Source organism: Alligator mississippiensis, chromosome 13 (genome assembly GCF_030867095.1).
Source record: "Alligator mississippiensis isolate rAllMis1 chromosome 13, rAllMis1, whole genome shotgun sequence".
Classification (NCBI taxonomy): Eukaryota; Metazoa; Chordata; order Crocodylia; family Alligatoridae; genus Alligator; species Alligator mississippiensis.
Genome location: NC_081836.1, coordinates 12,745,425 through 12,770,097, shown reverse-complemented (window position 1 = coordinate 12,770,097; position 24,673 = coordinate 12,745,425). Strand labels below are relative to the sequence as shown.

The 24,673-nt window shown below is 49.7% G+C and overlaps 1 protein-coding gene across 2 annotated transcripts; it reads right to left on the bottom strand.

Moving 5' to 3' along the window:
- Positions 1–1,739: 1,739 nt before the first annotated feature.
- On the bottom strand, positions 1,740–22,688 carry MMP23B (matrix metallopeptidase 23B). 2 transcript variants are annotated; one of them, XM_006259289.4, is made up of 8 exons: positions 22,139–22,688; positions 16,075–16,220; positions 12,854–12,993; positions 10,736–10,903; positions 7,012–7,176; positions 6,347–6,457; positions 5,097–5,223; positions 1,740–4,359 (listed from the first exon to the last, which is right to left on the bottom strand). In XM_006259289.4, the coding sequence occupies exons 1-8, from the start codon at positions 22,316–22,318 to the stop codon at positions 4,185–4,187; spliced, it is 1,212 nt and encodes a 403-aa protein (XP_006259351.3). In that variant the 5' UTR covers positions 22,319–22,688; the 3' UTR covers positions 1,740–4,184. The 2 variants fall into 2 exon arrangements, with proteins under 2 accessions (XP_006259351.3, XP_019349488.2); XM_019493943.2 differs by lacking the exon at positions 16,075–16,220 and having other exon boundaries at positions 22,139–22,687.
- Between the last annotated feature and the right edge of the window lie 1,985 nt (positions 22,689–24,673).

Genomic DNA, 24,673 nt, shown 5'->3' with positions numbered 1-24,673 from the left:
GTGCTTACTGTACATGATCTGAATCAGAATGGTCTATACCAAGGACACAAGCTTTTATTTTCTATTCCTGTACTCTCAAAAAGTAACTATACCAATTTTTTTGATGATGATAAAATCATTTCCTAAGCTATTTATTCATACTAAATAAATGTGAGACACAAAAAGAGTTAAAGTACTGGTGGACTGCTAATCCTAGCAGTGATTCTGTTGATATTTGACTTTTTTTTTTTTTTGTTAACAGACCTGACGCATACATTTAGGATGTGGGTGGGGAAAAATATTTTCCAAATGAAATCTGGAACTTTAAAATTTACGGATAAACTGTTGGGTTTTTTTAACTATATGTAAATCCTGTAGATGGCAATTAGGGGAGAGAATATTTTTGAAGGCAGTTTGACCAGGATCAGTTTTCAATTGTTTAATTAGCTTAAAACCAGTGTCTGTTGAACTCAAGTTTTCAAATGCACACCACCACACATAACACATGCAGTATAAAAGGCCACGATAGCATTTTGGCAGTGCTATTAACTGTTAAAAATGTATTCTTGTGAGAGTAATTAAAACATAATGTTAGATGTGAAGTTTAACTCTGCTCCATATACGAATGTATTACCACCTTGGTGACGTGTTCTCAACATCAAAATCAGGCAGTAGGAAACAGATAATCCCCAAGGCATGCAGCGTGGCAGGAAATTGGGTTGGACTTTTTTTCATAGTTCAAAGGAGACCTGAAATATTTAACATTTTACTTGCTGGCTTTTAGAAATGCAGGTCTTGTTTGATATTCAGATCAAATCGAAATCCTTTTCATTTGATCTGGATATCAAAAGCAGCTTTTCTCAGAAGCTTCTCTTTAACTACAGAACTAGTGATTTTGAGGTTAATATTGTGATTCAGACACAGGTTTTGTGTTAAGCCCTGGGCAGGCTAACAACAGGGCTGATGGTTTACTATTATGCGGATGCCCCCGTCTTCAACCGTGGAGCCACTTCTGCGGTTCCTTATCCACCATCCTCCGAGTGGTGACCAAGGTGTCAGGGGGAGTGTGGCAGGGATGAGAAGTAAAGATCTATCAGTCCTACCCCCTGCTTCTCTGCCTCCTGTGTCACCTTGGCCACTGGCCTCTTCTCAGTTTTGACTTGAGGGTGAGTTCTTGAGTGTCATTGAATTGCTTGCCACATGTTTAACTGCTGAGTTTGGGTAGACTACTCCTTTGGGGTGCATGTACACGTGCAGCGAAGCTGCTGTGCCGCACTGTAATTGCGGCACATTGGAGCAGACTTGATTAGTTGAGTCTGCTGCAGCGTTGTAATTACTGCGCTCCAGAAGACTCCGGCATCTCGTGCATCAGTGTCCCTGTGCTGAAAAATGGCGGTGGGGGGTGCTTTAAGTAAAGCTTGTTTGAGCTTTCGTTGAAACGCCCCCTCTGCCACTTTTCAGTGCGGAGACACTGATGCGTGAGATGCTTTGAGCACTTCAATCAGAGCGGCTGTCAGAGCTGCTCTAACACGCTTCTCTTCTCCCCCAGTCCTACAGTATGCGTATAAACACCCTCAAATCCTGGATGACATTATTGTCTTTCCTGAACTCCACAACAGGGTGGTCTGAGAGAGTTGCAAGCACATGCATTCACTTGCTCCCTGGCTGCCTTATACCACATCGTTCACCCTCCTAATTCAGTTGGCTCCCTTGTTCTTTAGCCATGGCTTGTAGCAGAAGAATGCATTTCAGTCAGGGAGCAGTGTTTTGTTTATTACCTTTATTCATAATCAAGAAAAAGAGGCTGAACCATCTCGTATATTAAATGAAAGCATGATTCTTTTTATCTTGGGAGGTATCACAGACACCAGTGAGGGCAGGCAGAGAGAGAAATGGAGCTGGAGCCATCTAAAATATGGACAAGGAAGAAGAAGGGAGGTTGACCCAGGTCAAACTGGACCTTAAGGGGTCTTCAGAAAATTTAAATGAAAACCACGTGGGCAGTGAGCAGCTGCTGGGAAAACAGCAATGCCCAGCCAGCTGCTCAAGGTGGTGATAGACAACATGCATGGTGGGAGCCAGCTTGCACCATTTCTAGATCCCCAATGTATAATAATGGAGAAGAGAGGAGTGAGATGAGGGACTTGCAGTTCTGCTTTAAGTGTAAATCTCAGTGTGGGTTGAAGATACAAGTGTTGCGGCACTTGGCTGATGTAGCTGATGGCCCTCGCCATCAACCTTTGAGAGCGTAGAGAAGAAAAAAGGGATGGAACTGACTTGAGAAAGATTAAGATGGGTCAGCAACATTTTTTGGGGGCAGAATGTCAAAAACACCCCAGCCGTGACTGGTGAGATGTTGGCGTACCAGGGGCAGAGAGTGGGGGGGCTGTGAGGGGCACAGTCCTTGTTGTGGCAGTGCAGCCCCAGCCCGCTCCCCGCTGTCCACCCAGAAGTGCATGTGCACCCACCGCCAGCAAAAAGCTGGGCCAGACCTCGGTGCAGCAGCTTGCAGCCTCCCTGCCACCTGCTGCGAGCAGCCTGGGCTCGGTGGTGGCTGGCAGGGACCTGCCTGGAGCCTGAGCCAGCTGTGAGCAATCACAATCACAACAGGAACACTGCTTATACTGGAAAACTTGTTTCTCTTGTAAGTAGTTTTGCTCTCCCAGGACAAAGCACAGCTTTGCTGAGAGAGCCTGTGGGATACCTTGATCATAGCAGCATTTGGATATTCCTGTACTGCTGAAGTCCTCATTTGGATGTTGCCAAGGTGTGTGGAGTCCTTTTCCAGTCTGTAGAGCATGAAGAGTGAGGAAGATCTGGCAGCATCTCAGAGGTGAAGGGGGGAGGAGTAGATACAAAACAGTGAAACTGAACACAGGAAAATTTAGGCTGCATATCTGGGGAAAAATGTTTTAACGCAAGATCTATTTGACGTTGGAATGGCCAAGGGCAGTGGATGGAAAGTCCAATTCTTGAGTCCGTTCACGCTGGACCAGACAAGGTTGTTGCAGTGGCCAAACCCTGCACTGGCAGAAGTGATGGACGGCATGACCCCACAGGTCTTTTCTAACTCTTGATTCTACAAAGGATTAGTTTGCCTGTAGGAACACTCTCTGTTCTCCCTAAACCAGCTGTGCTGTGTATTGCAATGGCATAAGAAGGGTTCCTGGGGCTTGCTGTAGGCAGAGGGAGCAATGGTCCTGACAGGGCTTGCTTTTTGAGCCAGACCTTTGGCTAGTGCTGGAGTAGCTTAGTTCCTGTCCAAACAGATGGAGTGAGGCTGAGATTGTCACGTGACAATCAAGTCCATACTCTAAACTCCCAAACTTGAAGAAGTTCAAGTGATGCATGCAATAAAGGAAAATTGGTTTTGCCCATGAGTAATACTGCCCCCTTCTTTCCCTGGTATGACTTTTTTTTTGAGGGACTTCACTCAATCACTCGATCTAGGCAAAATACTAGGGAAGTATGCCCGTGACTTGTTGACAAAGTTTGTGGGGGACAAGTTATCTGATAAAAGGATGGAAGCTGCAGCTGGAGGGAAATGGCATCTGAGGAACAAATGTAAAGTATGGGGAAATTTAGAGGAGCAAAAAATGGGCAGCCTGGCTGCATTAGTCATTTAATACTTGGAGTCATGAGAATGAGTTATTAGGAAAAGCTGTTCTTGAACCCGATCTTGCTTCTCTTGCTACTCCAGCATTGACATGACACACACATATGGAAAAAGCAGCCAAGGATCTGTCTGTTAAAACCCCCTCTAATGCCTCTGGCTGGGATTGTGGTGAGCAGTTTTAATACAAAGGGAAGTTGCTTGACATCAGGACACCCACTGGAGCATAAATCAGTCCCTTTGTTTCCAAAACATGTATGAGTATTGCCACACTTGAGCATCAGGCTGCTGATCTGTTGTCAGCGAAGGTTTGGTTGGTGGTTTTGCAGTAATCCACACTGACGAGGCATGTGGGCGCCAGGTCTGACTGCTCAAGTTTTGTCATCAAGCTGGCACTCGATAAATTCTTTCTGTTTACACTCCTTCCAGAGGGTATTTTTTTCCAATACCAAGTCCCAGATCCGTTTGTCTTGCCCCAGTGATGGTAGCAGCTGATTGACTGGTTCAGTTGCACTGCAGAAGGTCAGGTGTACAGTGCCAAAGAGGATGAGATTTTCATTTGGAACAGAACTAGCAGTAACCAAAGTCCTCATTATTGCTTAACCCTGATTCTCCAGGAGTAGGTAGTCAAGATCCTTTCCTTTTTCTTTACTATGCAGGTGTAGATCCCTTCATTGATTGCATTGGCAATAATGCTCATATGATCATCATTTAAGGATAAGTAACCTGGATAAGAGTACTCCAGAAGCTCCTTGTCTTTATACCAGCTGTTTTAAGGGGGAAAAAAATAAGATAAATTAGTGAAGTATACTGCATAATTCTTGGTGCATTATGGGGTTCATCTACACAAGTAAGCTTTGCATTGGGTAAGTGTATCACAACAGCAAGAACATGCCAGGTTTAAAGCAGCACGGTCAACTCAACAGCTAGGGTAAAGATGTCAAAAGCTTCTGCATGCGAAGAGTGTGGGTCTTGGGATATTTTCCCTCTCTCCCATGGTCATGACAAAGATCCAGGCCCACAGTAGGGGAAAAATTGATTGCATGCAGCAGGCTGCCCTGTGCCCAAGGTAACAGATTGAAAAATAGACGTTGTTTCTTTCATCTTTGGCAGGTAGTCATCTTGGGGACTACCCACTGCAACAACCAGGGAAATAATTCAGATGGTATTAATTTGATGGATAGATTTAAGGTCAGAAATCATCGTTTCTCATAGAATATGGGCCACAGGATTTGGGAGACGTTATCCCATGTGTGTTTCTTGATATAAGAATACGTTTCATAGAATAATTGTAAGGCCCAAAACCAGAAGTAACAAAAGGAGAAGGCAGCCATAGCTAAAGCCAAGATGATGAATCTGGTGGGGCGCGTGATCCAGGAACCCCAAAGGAGATGATATCAAGTGATGGGAGAGGAAGGCAGTGAACCGACCAGGCAACTGCTGAAGAGTTTGTACATGCAAATGCAAAGTTTTGCAAAGTTTGGAGTAGGTAAAGGGCACTTACTACACTTTGCCTTTTTTATGAATAATCTTTTGTCCGCATCGGAAGGTGACATTTCTGCCTTCAGGAACAATCTTGGTTTTGGTTCTGGGTGGAGGAGGAGTTGCAGCTACTGTTGGGAAAGGGAATTCTGTCCAGTGAGAGAGAAAATAGGTCAAGTCAGCTTACCCAGTTGTAAAACCTTGAAATCCCAGTGTTTCTAAGGAGCTGTGCTGTCTTTTCAGGTTTTTTCCTCTCTGCATTCCCGCCTCACTGTATTTGAGTGGTCCAAGGTAAAAGCAGCATGGCTCTTGTGACTTTTATTGCAGGTCTTATGATAGTTGCTGCTTATTTCATTTTAAATCCTTAGCTTCTGGATTCAGGTGAGAATCGCCAGAGGCAAAATAGTGGTGTAAAATTAAATGGTTTTCACTGAAGTGTTGTTTGAAGGCACGTGAATGTCTTAGGTATGGTAAGAGCCCAGCTGTGATCTTAATACTTGGCATCTAAACAACCTGAGTGCACTTTTTCCCCCAGTAGTCCAGGTTAACACGCATGGTATTGCTGTTTTAGTATATTCTGAAATAGATACTGTTAACATAATGCAATTCAGTGCGCCTTGATGCTGTGCTAGTCCTTTGGCATCGACTCCTCCAAGCTGAGGGAGTAAGCCTGCAGTTAACGAGCTTACTCCTCTCCTTTTCTCAGATCGGCAGGACATAGACTGGAATTTGCTTTACAAAGTGGTTCTCAGGCTGCAGGTTTTGAAAAGAACAAGTGAAATATGGAGCTGGTGGAAGTTAGACAGCACAAAGGTGAGTCTAGCTCACCTGCTGAGCGTGCAGCCAGGAGGCTGAAGGGGGACAGTACAGTTTAAACAAAGACCCACTCTGCTACATCTTCCCCTCCTTTTGCCCCATCATTGAGTAGGTGATACTGTCACCCACCTCCCCCTGACTGTACCCTATGGCATTTCTGGATTGTACCCAAGAATGAAGCAGTTTCAAAGTGAGAGTACTAATTACTGAGGTTTTAGAAGCTGGACCAGGACAACAGGCTTTCCCAGACTCTGGGAAATGGGCCCGGAGGTCCATGGAGTCTGGTCCCTTTCCTGGTACTTGATCTTGGCAGGGTGCTGACTAGCAGTTGAGTTCTTAGGTCTGCCATGGAGCCCTGTTAATTCCTATCTAGATTTGTTAAAGCTATTCGACATAGCTTCCCTGTCCATCCCCCGTCCCTCTTCCCCACCCCGTCCTGGGAGAGGAGCATGATACCATAGCAGAAATCACAGCTGGATGGACAGTGCTTCTTCATCATCTTCTGACGGGTCTTGCAGAAACCTTTTCTGGCCCACGCGGGACACACAAATAGTCTGTCCTTGCAGCCTTGGGGTAGAAGGGGACATGGTGTTAAAGGGACAGGCACCAGCTGCTCCTGGAGTGAAAGTGCTAGGTCAAGAGTGACATTGGGCTCTACTGTCAAAGCTGGAGATGTCATTCTGTACTGTAAGGTTAGGGGCCAGGGCAGGAGTCTGAAAGGGGCTGGGTTTTTGTATTAACAGTGCAGCAAGTGCTGATCAGAGCCTCAGCTGACATCAAGGGAGCAGCAACAGCTTGCACCAGCTGAGTATTGACTCCCTTTACAGCCATGTGCCGAGTGCTGGCTTGGCTGAGGGGTCTGTGCAGTTCTGGAGGCCCAGTGCCCACAGCTCCCCGCTGCTCCAGGTTGGTTTTGTCTCAATCCATTGCTCTAATACACCTTGTCCCCCTTCCCTCCCCAGGATCCTCAAGAAAGGGAGTGACAGGCATGCAGTTTCTGCCTTCCTGTTGGCCTGTCCTAGTCCCTTCCCATGCAGCGCTGAGCGTGGCAGACACGGGCTAGCGTCTCCTGACCCAGCAGTCCAGAGTGCCACAATGGGGAACTGACTCTCCTCACTCACCGTAGAGCCTGTGCATCCCCCAGATTTCATCCTGGGAGATGGTCTTTTTCCCAGTCAAAGTAGCATTGAGGTGCATCAGGGCATCTGCGTTGAGGGAGTGCATGAGCCCCAGGGCATGTCTGATCTCATGAGCTGCAACATGTACCAGATCTGTAAGCCACACACCTGGCAGGGAAAACAGCAGTGACAGTAGTTGTACACCGAGGGTCTGCTTGCTCACCTGCCTGTCCAACAGCAAGCTTGGGCCAGATGGGAAGTGTTTGGAGATCAGAGAGCAACTGCTAGGAATGGAGGGGTCTATCCCAGGCATCTACACCAGTCTGAGCTCCCATGTAGCTGTGCTGGTCCAGGTGAGCAAACCTGATGGCGGTGCGAGCAGATTTCTTCCCGACTTCAAGCATTGGGTCAGATAGCAGTTTTGAATCGACACTGATGTAGGCACATTTATGTCTGAAATTGGGGCAGAGACCCAGCATGACAAAGCCTATGTTTCCTGGCAGCTTTCAGCTATTTGAGTCCCACAGCATTGCCCTGTGACTGGGAAAGGACCATCCGCACAGGCCTACCATTTAGGACAAGGCCATTAGTTGGAAGACTTTGCTCATCAAGCAGCACTTGCTCACAGAAAACAGCTTGGCTTATACAGGCCCTACCTACACTTGAGAACAACTTGTGATTTTTGTCTTGCTGCAGTTTTACAGTCCCTCAAACTGTAGAGCTGAACTGCAGCTTCTTGATAGCAGTTTAGAGACTGTTAGGAGCAGAGAGGGATTTTAAACAGGACGATGACTCAAAAGGAGCATGACTCTTGTGTAAAGACAGGCCAGGGGATCTTGGGCAACAATTGCTGCGTGAAGCCCAACCGTTTGCTGTTGAGCTAGGGCAGCTCTTGTGCAAAGAGAGTCTAGTTTGTGAATTTGCTTCACTGACTGATAAATTTTAAAGTCCTTTACAGTGCGAGTGTCCAGGGTCTGGAACAAACTCCCCCGCAGAGGTGGTGCAAGCATCTACTCTGGACTCATTCAAAAAACAAGTGGACATATTTCTTGCTGGGGTCACTCGATCCCAGCTGACTTCTTGCCTATGGCAGGGGGCTGGACTCGATGATCTCCCTTCTAGCCCCTAATGTCTATGAAATTCAATGGGAGTCCCTGGCATGAAAGCATCCTTTTTCTGGCCGTGTCTCAAAGCGCTGTTGAAGGAGTATAACTGCTATCTAGTGTAATGTTATTAACTAACACCTAGGATTTTCACTTCCATTTCAATGTCTGAGTCAAGTATTGGGACACTTCTTGTCACCCTGTTGGTGTCTCTTTGATTTAGACCAACTTCTTGATAAATACTTGCCTCTTCTATCCCTGGCAAACTCTCCAGGCTGAGCTCAGTAGCTGTTTTCAGAAAAACAAAAGCTAGTGACATAAATCACCAGTGGATAGGTCTACAGTCTGCTGGCGTAAGTATTAGCAAACAGCCGCGAAAACTGGAGGTCTGATTTTCATTATCGTTATCACACTGAGCCCTGGAATGTATTTAGCATTTAATTCAGGGTTTGGCTGGGAGTTTTTTTTTCCAGATACAACTATGTTAGTGGATGATATGAAATAAGCAGTCTTTCTTGCTTTCTCGGGGCATATATTGCTAACCTTTCTTTAAGGCCGGTCTTTCCTGCTATTAGTCCCTCAGAGGTTTGGGTCCAGTCCCCCGCATCTAGCTTTTATCTCTTTGTTTTCAGAGGCAAGGCGAGTTCTTCCAAGTCCTTCTAGATTACAGCTAAGTTTTCTTTTCTTCTACTGGTTTCACAATCCTGATGTCTGAGCTGAGGCATTAGAAAGCACATACTTATACAGTTTGTGGTTTCTAGAGAGCTGTAAGCATATGTAGCATATTACAGTAGGTTAAAATAAAAGTTTACAGAAACCAACAATCCTTGTCCTGGGAAGGTAAATGTAAATGTGTTTGAAATAGCCCTGCAGGGACAAGGACAGAAGTTCACCTAATGAGCAGGCTATGCACTCTTACAGGTCATGCATCTGCCTAGGTGCAGATGAAGCCCTTGTCTTTCCTCCTGCTGCTACAGAATAATTTCTAGCGCTTTGTTCAGTCAGAGATGCTGCTGGTGCTAGGGTTCCTAGCTTTCCTTTAACAATTATTTCACAGCCCAGTAAATCTTCCCTGCATGCAGCTGCCCCTTGTAGCAAAAAGCAAATTCCCACCTTGCCTGTGCAGTTATTCCTAGCAATATGGCATAATGCAGAGAAGCAAACTAGCTATTTTCATTTCTATGAAAGGGCAAATGCGTGTTCAGTCTCTGCAAAAGTGACTAGTGATCCAGGTTCCAGTCCCAATGGCACCTTCACAGGGCCTGATTCTCAGGAACATCAGAGTATCTCTTTCATGGCCGATGGGTCCCTTATAAGCTGTCTGCAGTTGCATACCCCAAATCACTCATCACTTTAGAAATGTTGGCATATAGGTCTGCACCCATGCACATGTATGTAATATATGTATAAACCTTGCATCTTCCACACACACAGATTAAAGAAGTGAGATCCACAGCTGAGGCTTTCCTCTATCCCCACCCTTTTTTGGTCAAAAGGCAAAAAAGCCGAACTTCAAAGATCTATTGAGCTTGCTTTTTGAACTGTGCTGAGTTTGCTCCTTAGCCAGGGGCCATCTGCTTGCAATTTAGTGTCAGTTTAGACATTACTTTTTTGAAAAAAACCCCCACCATTAACAAAGACATTTTTAGGTGCCCACAAGCTTGAAAATGACCATCCATGCTGGAAAGCCTGTTGCAGAGGACAACAAAAATGTAAATAGCCATGCCAAGAAACCAGAGCACCGTAATGTGGCCTCTCCCAGAGATAATGCAGCTGCTTGGGCCCAAGCCAGTCCCAATCATTTAGACTGGTTGGAGCCCACTGAGTTACTCAGAAGCAGCTGGAACTGCCACCAGCCCTGGAATATTCCACAGCTGGAAAGCAGGCTCCTGACGGCAATATCAGCAACTTCGGAGAATGCAGAAAACTCTTCTTTTGCACCTCAATGTGGGGCGAAAGAAAATCTGCCTCTGCATTAAAGTATAGGGCCAAGTCTTTCTCACCTTATGGGACCAGGGCTGTCAGAACAGAGGCAGACCCTTGGCATGGTGAAAGCGGTAGGTTTTTCTCCTTACAGAAGTAAAACTTGGATAAAGCAGGAATTGTCTGAATCCCATCCCCTCCTAGCTTCACAAAGTCAGCAGTGCCTCTCCTTACCCCTACTGTTGTCCTGCTGGGCCAGTGCCTGTCAAAGTAATCTAGCTGGCAGCAGGTTCACCAGTGCCTTCTATGCATGGGGGAAAATAGACTGTAGTCAGCAGCATCCTCTGAAGGCTTGAATGAACAGGATGAGCCATCATAGAAATATATTTGATGCGTGTCTGATTGCATCAGAAGGTTGTGCCGTCAAATGTAGTATTGGACTGGTTAGAAGCAAATGATTTCTATGGGCTTAAGGCACAGATTGCACCTCCATAATACCAACATCTACATTAAACCCCACCTGGATTAGGAGGAAGTTTGGATCTGGAGTCACTTCCATGATGGGGCCCCTATCCCTACCACTAGATCCCTTTAGAATATGTGCCCATGAACCTTGTGCCTTTTTAAAGGGTAATTAGCATCACCGAGGAAAGCACAAACTTCTTGCAAGCATTACACCTGCTCTGGGCCCCTGTAGTTACCCTTTTTCCAGCTGAACCGTGTGTTTCCTAATATCCAGTATTCATGGTCATCAAAATGGATTTCTCCGTTAGGTGGGAAGAAGGCGTGGGCAAGCTCTCCTGTGGTCCCGTCAAAGCAGTGATGGATGAGTGACTGCAGGCAGTCGGTATGATTGATGGAGTAGAAACCTGTGAACGATGGTGCATAAAGCGAGGTGAGTCAGAAAATCCAGAACACAGATGCACATAAGCTGGGTACTAACCGCAGTGCCTGTTCCCAAGGGATTTAGTCTACAACCTGTACATTTGCCATCCTACCGATATGGGAGAAGAAATGCAAAAAAAATAAGGGATGAATAAAATGAACTGTGTCCGGTGGAGAAGTATTTGTGGTGACCTTGGATTGAGAGCTGTCCAAAGGAAACAAGTTAAGCTGCCTGTCAGGAAAGACCTGTGGTTCACAACATTGAGCAAAAACTTGATCTTACAAGGGCATGGGGAAACTCCTGCTTGATTTAAAAATTGATGCAGGGATGTGATCAGATGCTAACCCCTAACCACTGCATGGCCTCAGCACCCAGAGCCTGACGTGCCACCTACGTTCTGTCTTCACTGTCCGAAACCACTGACTTGTCCCAGAGCATCAGTTCGGCCTCCTGCTTTCAGGTTTTTTGAAGCACTTAGTAGGCCTACAAAAATCTAACCCACCCCAGTCAAAAATCACCCTCCTGCAACCCAGCAAAGAGCTTAGGCCATCCAGTGCATGTCGGATGATCATTGTGCTTGCTTTTCAACTCCATAGACCCTCCACATCCTCCTCCATTCTTGACAGCTTTGTTCACTACTCTCTGGAGGGCTGGGAGAAGGATGACAGATCTGGGTGGGTAGGAGGTGGGATTGATACTCGGTGGGGCTGGTCTCTGCTGACTCGGCCATTGCTTTAGAGGCAAGGTCACCTCCTCTCCCTGTGCCTTGATTTCCCAATCTGTGAACTGGGAAAGAACAGTACGTTTCTCACTTGTAAAATGCTTGCAAGTTGAGGCTGAGATGTGCTACGGCCATATGCAAAGCCCTGACATTAGAACCCAGGTCATCAAATGCTAAGCTGAGCTTCCTCTACTTAGACCGGTGCTTTTGTTTCTCACCTGCAAACACCTTCTATGCGCAGGGCTCAAAGCTCTTTATAGACACCTCTGACAGCTAAGTATTAGCCCTATTTTAAATCTAATTAGTAATGATGCTGAGAGGCTCAGTGATTTGTTCCTGGTTCTGTAGTAACCATGCCCCAGGTAGCAGGATGCCTCTTAATAAGGTGTTCACAGGGACCTCAGATGTGGCAACATGTTCTTTTCTGCCAGGCCAGGCCATAGGAAAGCAGAGTATGTGCTTGTGGGTTGTCACACAATGTTGTGAAGCAATGGTAACTTTGCTGGTTACCTTGCAAACACCACAGTCTGCACAGGAAATGTTGAGCTCTCCTCAAATCCCTGGAGGAATTGCAGCTAGAGTGAAGACTAACCAGATGACCCAGGATTAAAAGTTGCCTGAGTTTGTCCAGGGCCAAGTGCACCATCAAGGCACCTGGCAAGGCTGCTGAGAAGGTGGGGAAGGGACATGGTACAGCGAGGCTTTACAGAATGGTGTGAAGAGCGAGGAGGAGAAGCCTCCTCAGCATGAGGGCGGGCATCGTGCAGGGGCTATGCGGCCAGGCGTGATACCAACACATGGGAAGAGCAAGGATTAACAAGGCAGGGCATGAGGAGCTGCCCACAGGAAGGGGCTACTGCAGAGCTCTTCCTCCTGCTAGGACAGCCCTAGAGCTATAACACATGTTGACCAGGGGCTAGAGACTGCTTGTGTGCAGTGGGAGCTCCCAGCAGGGAAGTGCTAGGTACCATCACCCTTTCCCTTGCTGGCTCTACACTGTAGACCCTCTCCTAGGGGCAGGCCAGGTGCCGAGTGAGCCTGGGACACCTGCAGCACCAGCCATGGGGTGTGGATCAGTCTCTGCTATACCAGGAACGATCCCTGGAAGCTCCACAACCAGGTGTTGAGATGTGCCAGTCGGCCCTCTGCCTTAGCCAGCCCGTGCCAGGGTGCTCCTTCAGCATAGGGCCATGGGGGATCTCAGTGCCATACCTATCTTCAGGTCGCTGGCTGCGTGCGGTGACACCTCCTTGAAGCTGAACGGAGAGACCTCGCTCCACATGCGGAAAGCAGCCGCCAGCCCCTTGCGTGTGTCACTCCTGTTGATGAGGTTGCGGGGGAAGGACAGGATTCTGGAGAAACACGGTGCAATGTTAGTGTGTGCCCAGGCCAGCCGGTGCTGCCCGCTAGATGGTCCCTAAGGTGGTTGCCTGCAGAGGACTCAGTCCTGAATTTTCCAGGGACTTTGCTATGGGTTGCAAGCCTCACCCACAAGCCTTGCACAGAGGTTTGCACAGGCTTAGAGCAGGCTTGCTATGGGTTAGGAGGGTGATCACCAGGATCTGGTGGGTTCCCTGCAGTGCCCTATGTACTACCAGCATCCTCACTCATATCCCATTAGGTGGTACTGGATTCTCTGTCCTTAAAACCCCTAGTACAAGGTCTATTGGATAAGCATGCTTTGTTTTCTCCCTGTGGTGCTGCACTGTTGTTCAGACGCTCATGTCCCACCCCAGAAACAGCTGCTTTCAGTAGTAGATGAAGTAATTTCTGCAAACACACACCATAGATGGTTCAGGATAGTATCCCACTAATGCAGTGGTAAAAAAACCTGGCAAGCCTGAAGCGAAGGGCTTATTTATCACATAAAGAAATTGCCGCTCCTGCAAGAAGCCACATTATCTGGAGATGGACCAAAGCAGCGGGGTAACTTTTTTTGGCAGATGTGCCACAAATTAGCTCTGCACCCTCACCAAGTGCCTCCATCCCCCTCCCCAATCTGCTGCTCTGCTTTCTGCTTCTTGCCCTTTGCTCTCTGCCTGAGCTACTGATCTGCTTTCTGCTCCCTGCCCAAGCTGCTGCTCTGCTTTCTGCTTTGTACCCCTTCTGCCACTGTGCTGCCTGTCTCTTCCTGACTTGCTGTGTGCCATACACAGAGGCTACTCATGCCACTCATGGCATGCATGCTGCAGGTTGGCCACCCCTGGATTAAGGGCTTTTCTGCATAGAGGGCTTTCAGACACTGGTCCCCAGTCAGAGGTATAGTCACTCAAGGGCAAGCCAGCCAGCAGGGCTGCTGCTTGTCCTGTGGGAACTTTTCTGGGCTGGAGCTGGCTTAGAGCAGCGAAGGCTGATGCCAGTGCAGCCTCACAAGTAGCTGAAGCGGGAGCTGGTCCCTGGCACGGACGTGTTCTCATCAAACCCAATTGTTTCTGGATTGTGCCGTAGGTCTCGCTCTGTCCCAGCACAGCCAGGGGGAAGCTGATGACTTCTGATGGAGTTCCTTGGGGGTCTAAGCGGGCACTGGGGTGGGGGAACACCTGATGGTTACGAGGGGCTGCTTTGCTTGTGTGGCTGATGGAGGGAGCTGAGGCGACGAGGGAGCTGAGGCAGGGGCAGCTCTGGGCTGTATACAGACAGTGCCTGCTTTGGAGGCTGAAATGCCCACTCAGCCCCACTGCCAGCTATGCAGGAGGCACCCTTGCTCTGTGTCTTTGTCAGAAGGACTCGCTGCTTGCTGTGAAGCCCACAGATCCAGACAGCCAGAAATGCCCCCTCTTCTCCACTCCTACAGCAAACCCAGCCTCATGCTTCCTTACTGGGTTAGAAGCTTTCCCAGCAATTTCAGAGCTGGGCTGTGCTGGGCTCCCTGCTGGGGCTGGGGGCTGAGGTAGGAAGAAAACCCTTACGGTCCCAGCAGAAGACCCTTCCTAATGCAGTGCAAAAGCTGCCATAGGCATTCTCTGCTGCCAGGGCCAACCCTCATTGTACAATCTTGTGTGTGTGCATGCACATGTGCACATGTATGGCAGGGAAATGTGTCTGTGTATTTAAAAGGGCTGTGCCATGCCTGGAGTGACCTCTGGCTTGCCAGGAGAGTAGGAGTCGGGGAGCAGGGGACGGAGGGGGTAGCCTCCTTTCTCCAAGGGCATGGACAATGGGCCTTTCTTCAGCTACCTCAAGGATACTTGCCAATGTGGAAGTGCAAACCACAAGCGGCTGCTGGGTTCATTGCCTGAGGTTTACCAGGACAGCGTGGTTGCACCTGCTGCTCCCGCTACTTCTGGACCAGCTCCAGAGTGTGTCCTTAGGCATACTCCCTGCCCTGTGCCTGCTGTGTGTTGGAGCCAGCCAACAAGTGGTGTTATCTAGTGCACTGTAGCTTCCCTAAGAGGCACAAACAGCTCCTGGGATGCTTTTTGTGGGGGAAGCCCTCTGAGCAGGGACCAAGTGTGTATGGGGGATGAAGGCTACCCATGGGCATACTTGCTGTACTGTGACAATCTGGTTCAATGCCAGCACATCAAAGGAACAGCACTAGCTTGTCACAGTGATAATTTAGGCCCCTTATCTTTTGGCTGTCAAGGCAGGTGTAGGCAGAAGCCTGCTTATTTCACAAAAGAAAATGCTACCACTGTGCTTTCACTTTGACCTTTCTCCAGCCTCACCTCCTCCAGAAGCTTAAATCGCTCTTGTGCCACTGAAATGCAGCTGCATCTGAGGTTTACACTGCAGCCCATGGCATGAGACCATGAAGCATGCTGGACTCCAGCGTTCGTGCGCAGGCAATACAGCCATGGGCACAGAAGTAGCCCCGACTCCAAAGGGCTGCGCTGCGTGATTCTAACTCCCTGCAGAGCCCTTGGGCTTGGATGCAAAAGCGGGTGTCTGTAGGGGGGGTTTCAAAAGCACTTTGCACTTAGTGCTGTACTCGCTGAAACCCAGGAGAGTGGTACCAGCACCTTCACTGACAGGAGCATTAGGCCAAGGTGGAGCCCCCTTCAAAAATCCCACCCAGGCTAAGCTGCCACATGCTGCACTGAGCAGACACCTGACTCCACCTTTTGCCCAGATGTTTCAACCCAGAATCCACTCCTGATCTGCAGGATAGTCACTACCAATGTGGCACTCCTAGCAGCTTTAGCAAGCAGCAGATCTCCTGCAGTATAGCTCCTCTTAGTGCAAGCCCTGTCTGGAGCGTGTGCTTGATGAGCCATAGCATGGACCGTGGGCACCTGGTACTGCAGTGCAGCTAATGTGTAACACAGGGGGTTGCATGTGCCATTGCTCTGAGAGAGCCTCATCCCCCAACTCCCCCTGGCCTCACCCCCTGGCATGCTGCCCAACCCCAGCAGACTGCAACTATATCAAGGGCATTTCAAGCTTCAAGGCCATACTGACAGCGTAGCCCCATGACATCAGCACATGCCTACTTGTATGTCAGGTTGAAGTGGTCCCACTTGAGGTGCCCTGGCGTGAGGGTGTAGCGTCGTCTCCGCACAGCAGGGTGGGGTGGGAGAGCTGGGGTGGGAAGATCCGGGGAGCTCCACCCGCCAAAAAGAGGCAATGTGGCGTCTTCCTTAAAAGACAAACAGGAGGTCAGATGTGGCGATGGGGTGTGTGTAGCCTGCCCAAAGCTACCTGGGTTGGGGCACTTGGGGCTTGGGTCTCCTGTGAGCTGGCACCATCTCGTGGGGTGCTGGGTGCCCCTCCCAAAGGGATAGGGCTGCTGGTGTGAGCACAATAAAGCAATGCCCAGCTGCAATGCTCCTAAACTGCTCCTGCTTAGACGCAATGAATGGCACCAGCAGAGCCTCCCTGCCCCTGCCTGGAGGTGGCCTTTTGGGGAACACATGCCCACTGGGCCCTGTCTTCTCCTGGGGCTCCCCCCCCATGCTAGCATAGTCATACACCTCCCACGTGTCTGAAAACAGCTCAAAGCCCTTGGGCATGGGTGGCAGAGGAGAGGCTGTGGGCTGGAGTCTCCACTCTGCTCTGACCACCGCAAAGCAGCCACCAAAGGGCAGTGGCAACTTTGCTCTGAGTTGGGACAGGTGATTGCCTGCCTCCCTGTCCCCATGTGCCCCCTACCCTGAGGGTGCAGAGGGCAGGCTGGCTATTGGGAGCAGTTTCTGGTGATGTGCACAGACTGGACAACAAGGGAAAGCAGCAACATGTCAGTGTGCTTGGCCCCACAGGCCTTTATTCCAGCAGTGCATGCGCTAGGGCAGCACAGGCAGCCTTGCTTTGTGCAGCGCAGCCTCTGAGGGCCACATCTGAGCTCAGCATCACTGAGGGGGCATGAATCTCCAGCCTCAGGGACTGCTGCAGCCCTGCCTGGAAAGCTCTCAGCTCATTTCCTTCTGCTGGCACTCACCAGGCTGGCCCTAGCGTGCAGCGAGGTTCTGGGTGCGTGAGTCACAGGCGGCCCATTGTGCAAGTGCTCGTTATGGCACTGGATTGTGGACCTGAAATGCCTTCAAAATAAATTGGAGCCTTGGAAATGCTGGAGCCTCTTTAAAGCAGACAGCACAAGCCAGGCCTCAGTTTGCTGCTGCCCTGCCATTATTGGGTTAGGCAGGCAGCCTGGCTCAGCAAGCTACAAAAGCCTTTCAGTTTTGGTGGCAGGGAGTGGAGGGTGGTAGGGGACTGGGGCTGCAAAACCTCCCCTCTCCAAGTCTGTGCCCTGTCGTGGTGCTGAAACCCTGCCTATTTGCCCTGGGCTGTGGCACCAGGAGCACAAAAGCAGTGGGTGACACCAGCCATATGGGTGGCAACAGTAAGTATCAGTGACTGAAGGTTCAGAGTCCCCCCGTGCAGATGGCAAACATCTCCTTGTGCTCTAGTACAAATGCCCTCTGCGCTGCACCTGGCTGGGGCTGGGGCTGGCTGTGTGTGGGAGGGGGCACAGCAAGGTGCAAGACCTACCTGTTATGGTCACACAGCTGTACTAGGAGCAAGGCCAGCACCCAGGGTGTGGTGGCGACAGATCTTGGTCTAGCCACTAGCCAGCACTGACATGCAATAGGTGTAGCTAGCACCGAGTGTTCAGCGGCCCCGGGACCTGTTGTTCTGCAGCCCGGTGTGCTGCGCTGGTCGGGTGGCAGCAGAGTGTGTTTCCCTCTTGCTCTGAGCTCAGGTTTTAGCCTCACCTGGCAGCAACCCGAGCAGATTGTGGTGCACTTTTCACACCACAGATTGACAAATGCTGGGGACTTCAAATTGCTAGACTCTGAGGGGGCCTTGATGCCATGCCTAAGGAAGGAAGGGCTAGCAGCATGGCATGGAGCGAGCCCTTTGCTCCAGTTGCAAACCTGGCTCATACCAGACTGTGGCCATTTGCAGGTGGCTCAGCCACATCCCTGGGGAGCTTGCTAGCACTAGCCTTTCCTGTCACTGCTCCAGAAGCGTCCATTCTCTTGTCCCATTTCTTGCCCCAACCTCCCACCATAACTACGTTAGTGCTGTGTGCTATGTTAGTACGTACATGTGAGCCCACTATGCCTGCGTGGTCCCTGCTTTGACTGAAGGCTCAGTCGTTGCCTTTCCCCCCATCCCGGAGCCCTTCGAATTCATTGAGACCTGCTTGAAGCCAGTGGTACTGCCCCTTCCACCCTGCTGTTTCATCAGCTTGAAGGAGCATTTTTCCAGCATATGAGCACCCCTGGTCTGCTGGTTGGGCACAGGAGTGTCTGAGCCCCTTGACACACTGGGGCTCAGGCAGGATGCGAAGCAGGGTTTTAGGGAGTAATAATTTGTAAGCTGCTTTGCTTTTCTGCTGGCCCACAGATCTCTCAGGGGCAGCAGTCACATCTGATTTGCCTCTGCCTTGCTAGGCAAGTCAGCCTTCTCCCTGCTGGGTCTGTTTACTGCACACTCTGCTTGCCCTGGCATCAATCAGGAGCAGTTTTGTGACATGCCAAGGCCCTTTGAAGCCCCTCTGAGAGCTTAAAGGGCAATAGAGTGGCCTGCCAGACCCCCAGGACATGTCCTCCTCTACAGGACGCCTCCTCGGCTAGCATTGTGATCGTGTCCGAGTCCTGCTGACACCGCGGCATAGGGTAGAGCTGGCCTGAGCCCATGCCCATGAGGCTGGTGGGCACTGGCCTCAGCATACTGCCATCCTTCCTGCTGTTATGTACTGTCTGACCATCTCAGCCAAGAAGAGCAGTGAGGAGGAGGCTGAAGGGGTTTGCAGTGAGGGGGAAGCCTTTTTGGGAAGGCAGGAATGGGAAAGCATGAATCCCTTTTTGGGAAGGTGTGAATCTTCAGGTATATAGCGGGCAAAAGTAAAGCTCAGCGCAACATAGGGCCCCTGCAGGACAAATCAGGACAGTTGGTGGTTGACGCGGGGAAAAAAGCAGAGCTCTTCAATGAGTTCTTCACTTCAGTATTTTTAAGTACCGACCAAGCCCGTCTCCCCACCTCAATCATTGACAGATGTCCACATGGCACCAGTCTGCCTACGGTTAGTTCTGAAATAGTTAAGGAGCTCCTGGAGGAGCTGGGTGGGTACAAGTCAGCAGGCCCGGATGACCTCCATCCACGGCTGCTGAAAGAATTGGCCAGTGTCATAGCTGAGCCGCTGGCACAGCTGTTCGAGCACTCATGGTGCTCCAGCCAGGTCCCTGAGGACTGGAGAAAGGCCAGTGTGGTGCCCATTTTCAAGAAAGGAAGAAGGGATGAGCCAGGTAACTTTAGACCAGTCAGTCTTACCTCTATCCCTGGGAAGATGCTAGAGAAAATAATCAAAGAACACATTTGTTCAGGCCCAGCAGGGGAAACGATGCTGAGGGGAAACCAGCACGGGTTTGTCACAGGTAGATCCTGCCTGACAAACCTTGTAGCCTTCTATGACCAGGGTCATACACTGCCTGGACGCGGGAGCCGAGGCTGATGTCATCTTCCTGGACTTTAGGAAGGCCTTCGACACAGTTTCACACCCTATCCTCATTGGGAAGCTAGCAGATTGCGGAGTGGATGCCTACATGGTCAGGTGGGTGGCCAGCTGGCTTAGGGACCGCACCCAGAGAGTGGTGGTGGATGGTTCCTTCTCAGCATGGAGGGAGGTGGGCGGTGGGGTCCTGCAGGGTTCGGTCCTTGGGCTGATATTATTCAATATCTTCATCAGCGATTTGGACGAGGGCGTGGAGAGCACCCTCTCCAAGTTCGCTGATGATACCAAGCTATGGGGCAAAGTTAGTACACCGGAGGGCAGGGAGCAGATTCAGGCTGACCTGGACAGGTTGGATCAATGGGCAGCGAGAAATGGGATGCAATTTAATAAAGATAAATGTAAGGTACTCCACCTGGGAAGGAGGAACCCCCAGCACACCTATAGGTTGGGGAGTATCCTTCTCAGCAGCTTGGAGGCAGAGAGGGATCTTGGAGTCATAATTGACTCCCAGATGAACATGAGCCGGCAGTGTAACGAGGCCATCAACAAGGCCAATCGCACCTTGTCGTGCATTAGCAGGTGTCTGACTAATAGATCTAAGGAGGTGATGCCCCCTCTATGCGGCATTGGTCAGGCTGCAGTTGGAGTACAGTGTCCAGTTTTGGGCGCTGCACTTCAAGAGGGATGTGGGGAATCTCAAGAGGGTCCAGAGGAGGGTCCACTCGCATGATTAGTGGTGTTTGTGATAGACCCTACGGGGGGAGGTTGAGAGAGCTGAATCTCTTCAGCTTTCACAAGAGACGGCTGAGGGGAGATCTTGTGGCCGCCTATAAATTTATTAGGGGAGGTCAACGGGGAATAGGAGAAGCGCTGTTTACTAAGGCGCCCCAGGGAGTGACTAGGAATAACGGGTGTAAACTAGTTGAGAGTGAATTTAGGTTAGACATTAGGAAGAAATGTTTCACAGTAAGGGTGGGCAGGATCTGGAAAGGGCTTCCAAGAGAGGTGGTGTTATCACCTAGCTTGGAGGTCTTCAAGAGGAGGCTAGATAGTCACCTGGCTGGGGTCGTCTGACCTCAGTCCTCTTTCCTGCCAGGGGCAGGGGGGTCGGACACGATGATCCATTGTGGTCCCTTCCGACTCTACAATCTATGAAGCTATGAATGAATCTATGAATCTATGAAGCATGGGCAATGAAGGTTGGTGTCATGGGCCACCCGGGAGCCGGCCTCTTGCTCTTGAGGCAGAAACATTTCATAGGGCAGGGCCAGGTGGCGAGAGGCCTAGACTGCAAAGGTAAGCACCTGATGTAAAGGAGAAGATGAGGGGAGGTGTGGGAGGTAAGAGATAGGTGACAGGGCCCAAGCAACAGGCTGGGGGAAGGCTCCTACTCACAGATCGCTATTCCCACCAAGGCAGTGGTATTCAGGACTAAGCATGTGCAGCAAAGAGGGGGTGCTACTGCCAGGCTCATGCTAAGCACAAAGAGAGGAAGGGGGCACACGTGTAGGGAGGAACTTTCCCAAGACTTGACATAAGGAAGGAATATCACCCCACGGTGACATTGGTACAGATGGGGGGGGCTTTTTAAAGTGCATTTTAACAGCCCTTGGAGCATCCCCTGCCTTCACCTGTGGCAGGTTAGGGAGCTTTTGCTGTCTTTGAGCAATATGCCTCATAGTTTTGCAGCAGGGTTGAGTGTGTAGCTACAGGCATAAGTTAGATGAGGACTTGTAAGAGGTGGTTGGGATGGGGCGAATCCTGCTTCAAGCAGGGGTTTGGACTAGATGACCTCTGATGGCCCCTTCCAGTCCTACTTCTCTATGATTGTATAAGCAGCAAAATTAACACCAGTTTCTCTGAGCCCCAGGGCTTCACTTTAGTTCCCCTTGGGTTTGTATCTGCTCTGAAAGATCTCAGTAACTGATGCCTCTAAAACACACGGCAGCCACCGCAACTGCAGCCAGCCATCCCTGTAGGTGCAGGACTTGTTCATGCTCTGGCAGGGGGAAGGGGGTGACAGCATGGGGGGGTGCATTTCATCCCACACCAATAGCCCTGTCTGGGGAGTTCCCAGTGAAGGGAGCTCTGCTGCTTCTGCTGGGAGAGGACAGAGTTAGGCACTAGACACATTGCATCAGGGAAGAGAGGGAGGGTTAGGCACTAGGCACATTGCATTGGGGACGGGAGGGAGGAGGCGGGGGGGGGGGATCCCTTGGCCCCAAACTGGAGGCTTTTCCTACATACCATGTTATGGGACAAGACTCCAAGGACTTGAGCTAAGTTCCCATTTGCTGGCTGCAGTGGGGGAAACATCTGCCACATCCTTCAAGTTTGGAGTCAGCCTCTGACTCTAGTCTTAGGATCTCCCTTGCTAGGATGAGCCTTTTGCACCAGGAAAGGAGGGGGAGACTCGCTAGCTACATACAGACCCTGACCTTGAGAAGGCAGCCACGGAGGCATTTCCAGGTGGGTTAGGGCCTGACATGACACGACAAGCTTTCTAAACACACAGAGACACACACACACAGGCAGAGCCCCGCAGGCTCTGCTGTCTGATCCCCCACATCCAGTCTTTGAGAATTTGGTCCTGTGCCTACCTGACTTCTCTGAGCAGCAACTCCAAAGGGATCGCCAACCGCAGCCAACAAAGCCACCAGAGGGAAAAGGCAGAAAAAGCCCACAATGGATTTATAGCCATGGCTCTTCTCCTTGTCAGCTGAGAGTGAGCCCTGGGGGCTGGCTGCACAAAGTCCTTCGATTGGATCCATCTCTGCCATTAATTAAAAAAAAAATGAGGGGAGCACTAAAGCAGTCAGCTTGCAGAGCATGTGTGTGTGTGTGTGTGTGTGTGTGTGTGTGCGTGCAATGGTCCTGCTCACTGTTGCAGCTGGAGAGTTTGGATGAGCCCTGCAATTCCTGTCAAATTGGTGCAGAAGTGCTAGAGTTACAGCAAACTCTTAAAAAAAAAAAAGCCCTGTAGACTTTACATTAAGCCTCTTTCCAATGTGCTAAAGATCCTATTAGCCTCTGCCAGACAGGATCATGTTACTGAAGCTGCAAGCTCAGGGCTGCGGGAGGAGAAACAGCAAAGTGAAGCAAGCTGGGATGGCCATGAACTCCTTGGAGTAGCAGAGTGTCAGCACGGGGCAGCTCTGCGGTTGTCAGCTTTATGTAATGAAAAAAATCTGGGTGGGGGGGGGAAGGGGAGGGAAGAAAGAAAAAAGTAATCCAGGAGCTGGCCTCATGGGCTTGGAACGCTTCATTAGGGGATGCTGAGGGCTAGGAGAGCAGGCATTTGTCAGAGGCTGTCTCTGGGAGCAGGGTGAAAAATGAGCTTGCTAGGCTGAAGGCCACATGAACGTCTTTGCTGCAGAGGTTTTCAGTTAGCAAGTTCACAAAAGCTCGGATGAAAGTAAATAGCGACTCCCTGCTCAGTGGATGTTGGTACTTGTGTCCTGCAGGCTCTTTGGGGTTTTTTATGGGGATCTGGGGGTTTTATAGTGAGAGCAACACAGACTGGGATTGCCAGAAGGGTCTAGTAGGTTTTTTTTTTTGAAGGGTGCACAACCAGAGGGCCCAGCCGTGCAAGGCAGTGTGTCTGCTCCAGGCACTCAGGACTCGGAGAGACCTCTTCAGCTGCTCATCTCAGGGTGCAGACAGAAGTGACAATTTTTGCCTAGTCTGGCCACAGAAAGCAGGCTATAGCTATGACCAAACACAATTACACAGCTGCAGACTGTTTAAAACTGGCTAACTGGGTGAAAATCTGAAACCTCATTGCATGAAGGTTCAGTAGAAGATGTTTCAAAACAGAGCATCTTCTGTAATGCATGTCTGTGCTGTCAAAAAAAGCATTAGTCCCTTTTGAACGTCTTAGCCAGAAAGCACGTGACTCTGTTGGCTCCTCTTGGCCAGACCAGTCTCAGGACGAGGCATGAGAGAATAAGTGGTACAGACATTACACTCTTACTGGGATAAGTGGCTGGAATCTGGCCTATACCCATAACAGAGCAGCAGTTCAGCGCACCTGGACTAGTTTAAAAGTGGCAGAACCCGATTCAAGATTTGAACGCCCCCCGTCACCACCCAACCAAAGGGCAAAAGTGCGCTCTGTTTGCTACAGATCTAAACTACACTGCTTACAGAAAACTGTGTAACTTAGGTTAATTCTGCCTTGGGCTTTTCGAATGCCCATACCTAGTCTTAGTGCATTTTCCAGGAGCATGTGGTGTATTGTAAATACAGGTGTATTGTAGGTTTAGGGTACTTGACAGGTAAACACAACATAGCAAAAAGCTCACAGGTATTCCCTGTAACACATGGCCCCCATAAAAAGCCCAGGGGAAGGATAGGGGAAGGAAGGAGACATTGAATGGATCAACTGGAGTTAAACTGAAAGTGCAAGAACCTGCAGATTGGGTCAGTTCTCCAGTAGCTGTAGACAAACCAAGGAGAGGTGAAATAAGAAGATGCACACATCCAAGAAACATGAACAAAGCAACAAGAAGGGAACACTGTCAATTGATTGAAGCAGAAGAAATCACTAGCAAGTTATCATAATCTACAGTTGTTACTGCCTGGGTTGCCAGGAGTTGATTTTGGCAAGGCCAGCTGGATGACGTGGGGTCTAAACTGTGCATTCAACAGTACATTCAACACACCATGTGGCAGGTAGGGCTTCACCTGGCTCCCTAAGGGCATTTGTTCATCTCCTGGAGTGTATCAAGGCATAACAGAACAGGCACTGAGTGCTGAGTGTTATACCACCAGCTTTACAAAGCTGCCTAGGATCCCTTGCTTTCCTGCAAGCAAGGTGCTGAGGTGAGTAAGCGGAGGCTTCTCTAAGGTCAAATTGGTTTGGCTTTAAGACAGATTATGGCCACAGAGGTAATAAACCAGGTTATTACCACCTTCAAGTGTGTGGTAGAAGTATAACCTTGAATCTAAGACTTTTTTACCACCCAGGGGACAGTGCCTGGACCACTGCAATGTCCTACTACAAAGAAGACTATGCAGGCTCAGATTCATACACAATCTAGATTTGTATCTTAAATAGCTGTGAAGTCTAGGGGTGCTGGGAGCAGGGGTTTGCTTGGTCCCGTCTAAGAGAATAGCAGGATCATGTGCAAGGT

Coding starts and splice junctions, on each gene's coding strand:
- MMP23B (XM_006259289.4), bottom strand. CDS start 22,318: ATGGCAGAGATGGATCCAATCGAAGGACTTTGTGCAGCCAGCCCCCAG. Junction 16,221..22,138: donor TTGCTGCTCAGAGAAGTCAG/GTAGGCACAGGA, acceptor TTGTCTTTTAAG/GAAGACGCCACATTGCCTCT. Junction 7,177..10,735: donor ACGGTTCAGCTGGAAAAAGG/GTAACTACAGGG, acceptor TTTCCCTGCCAG/GTGTGTGGCTTACAGATCTG.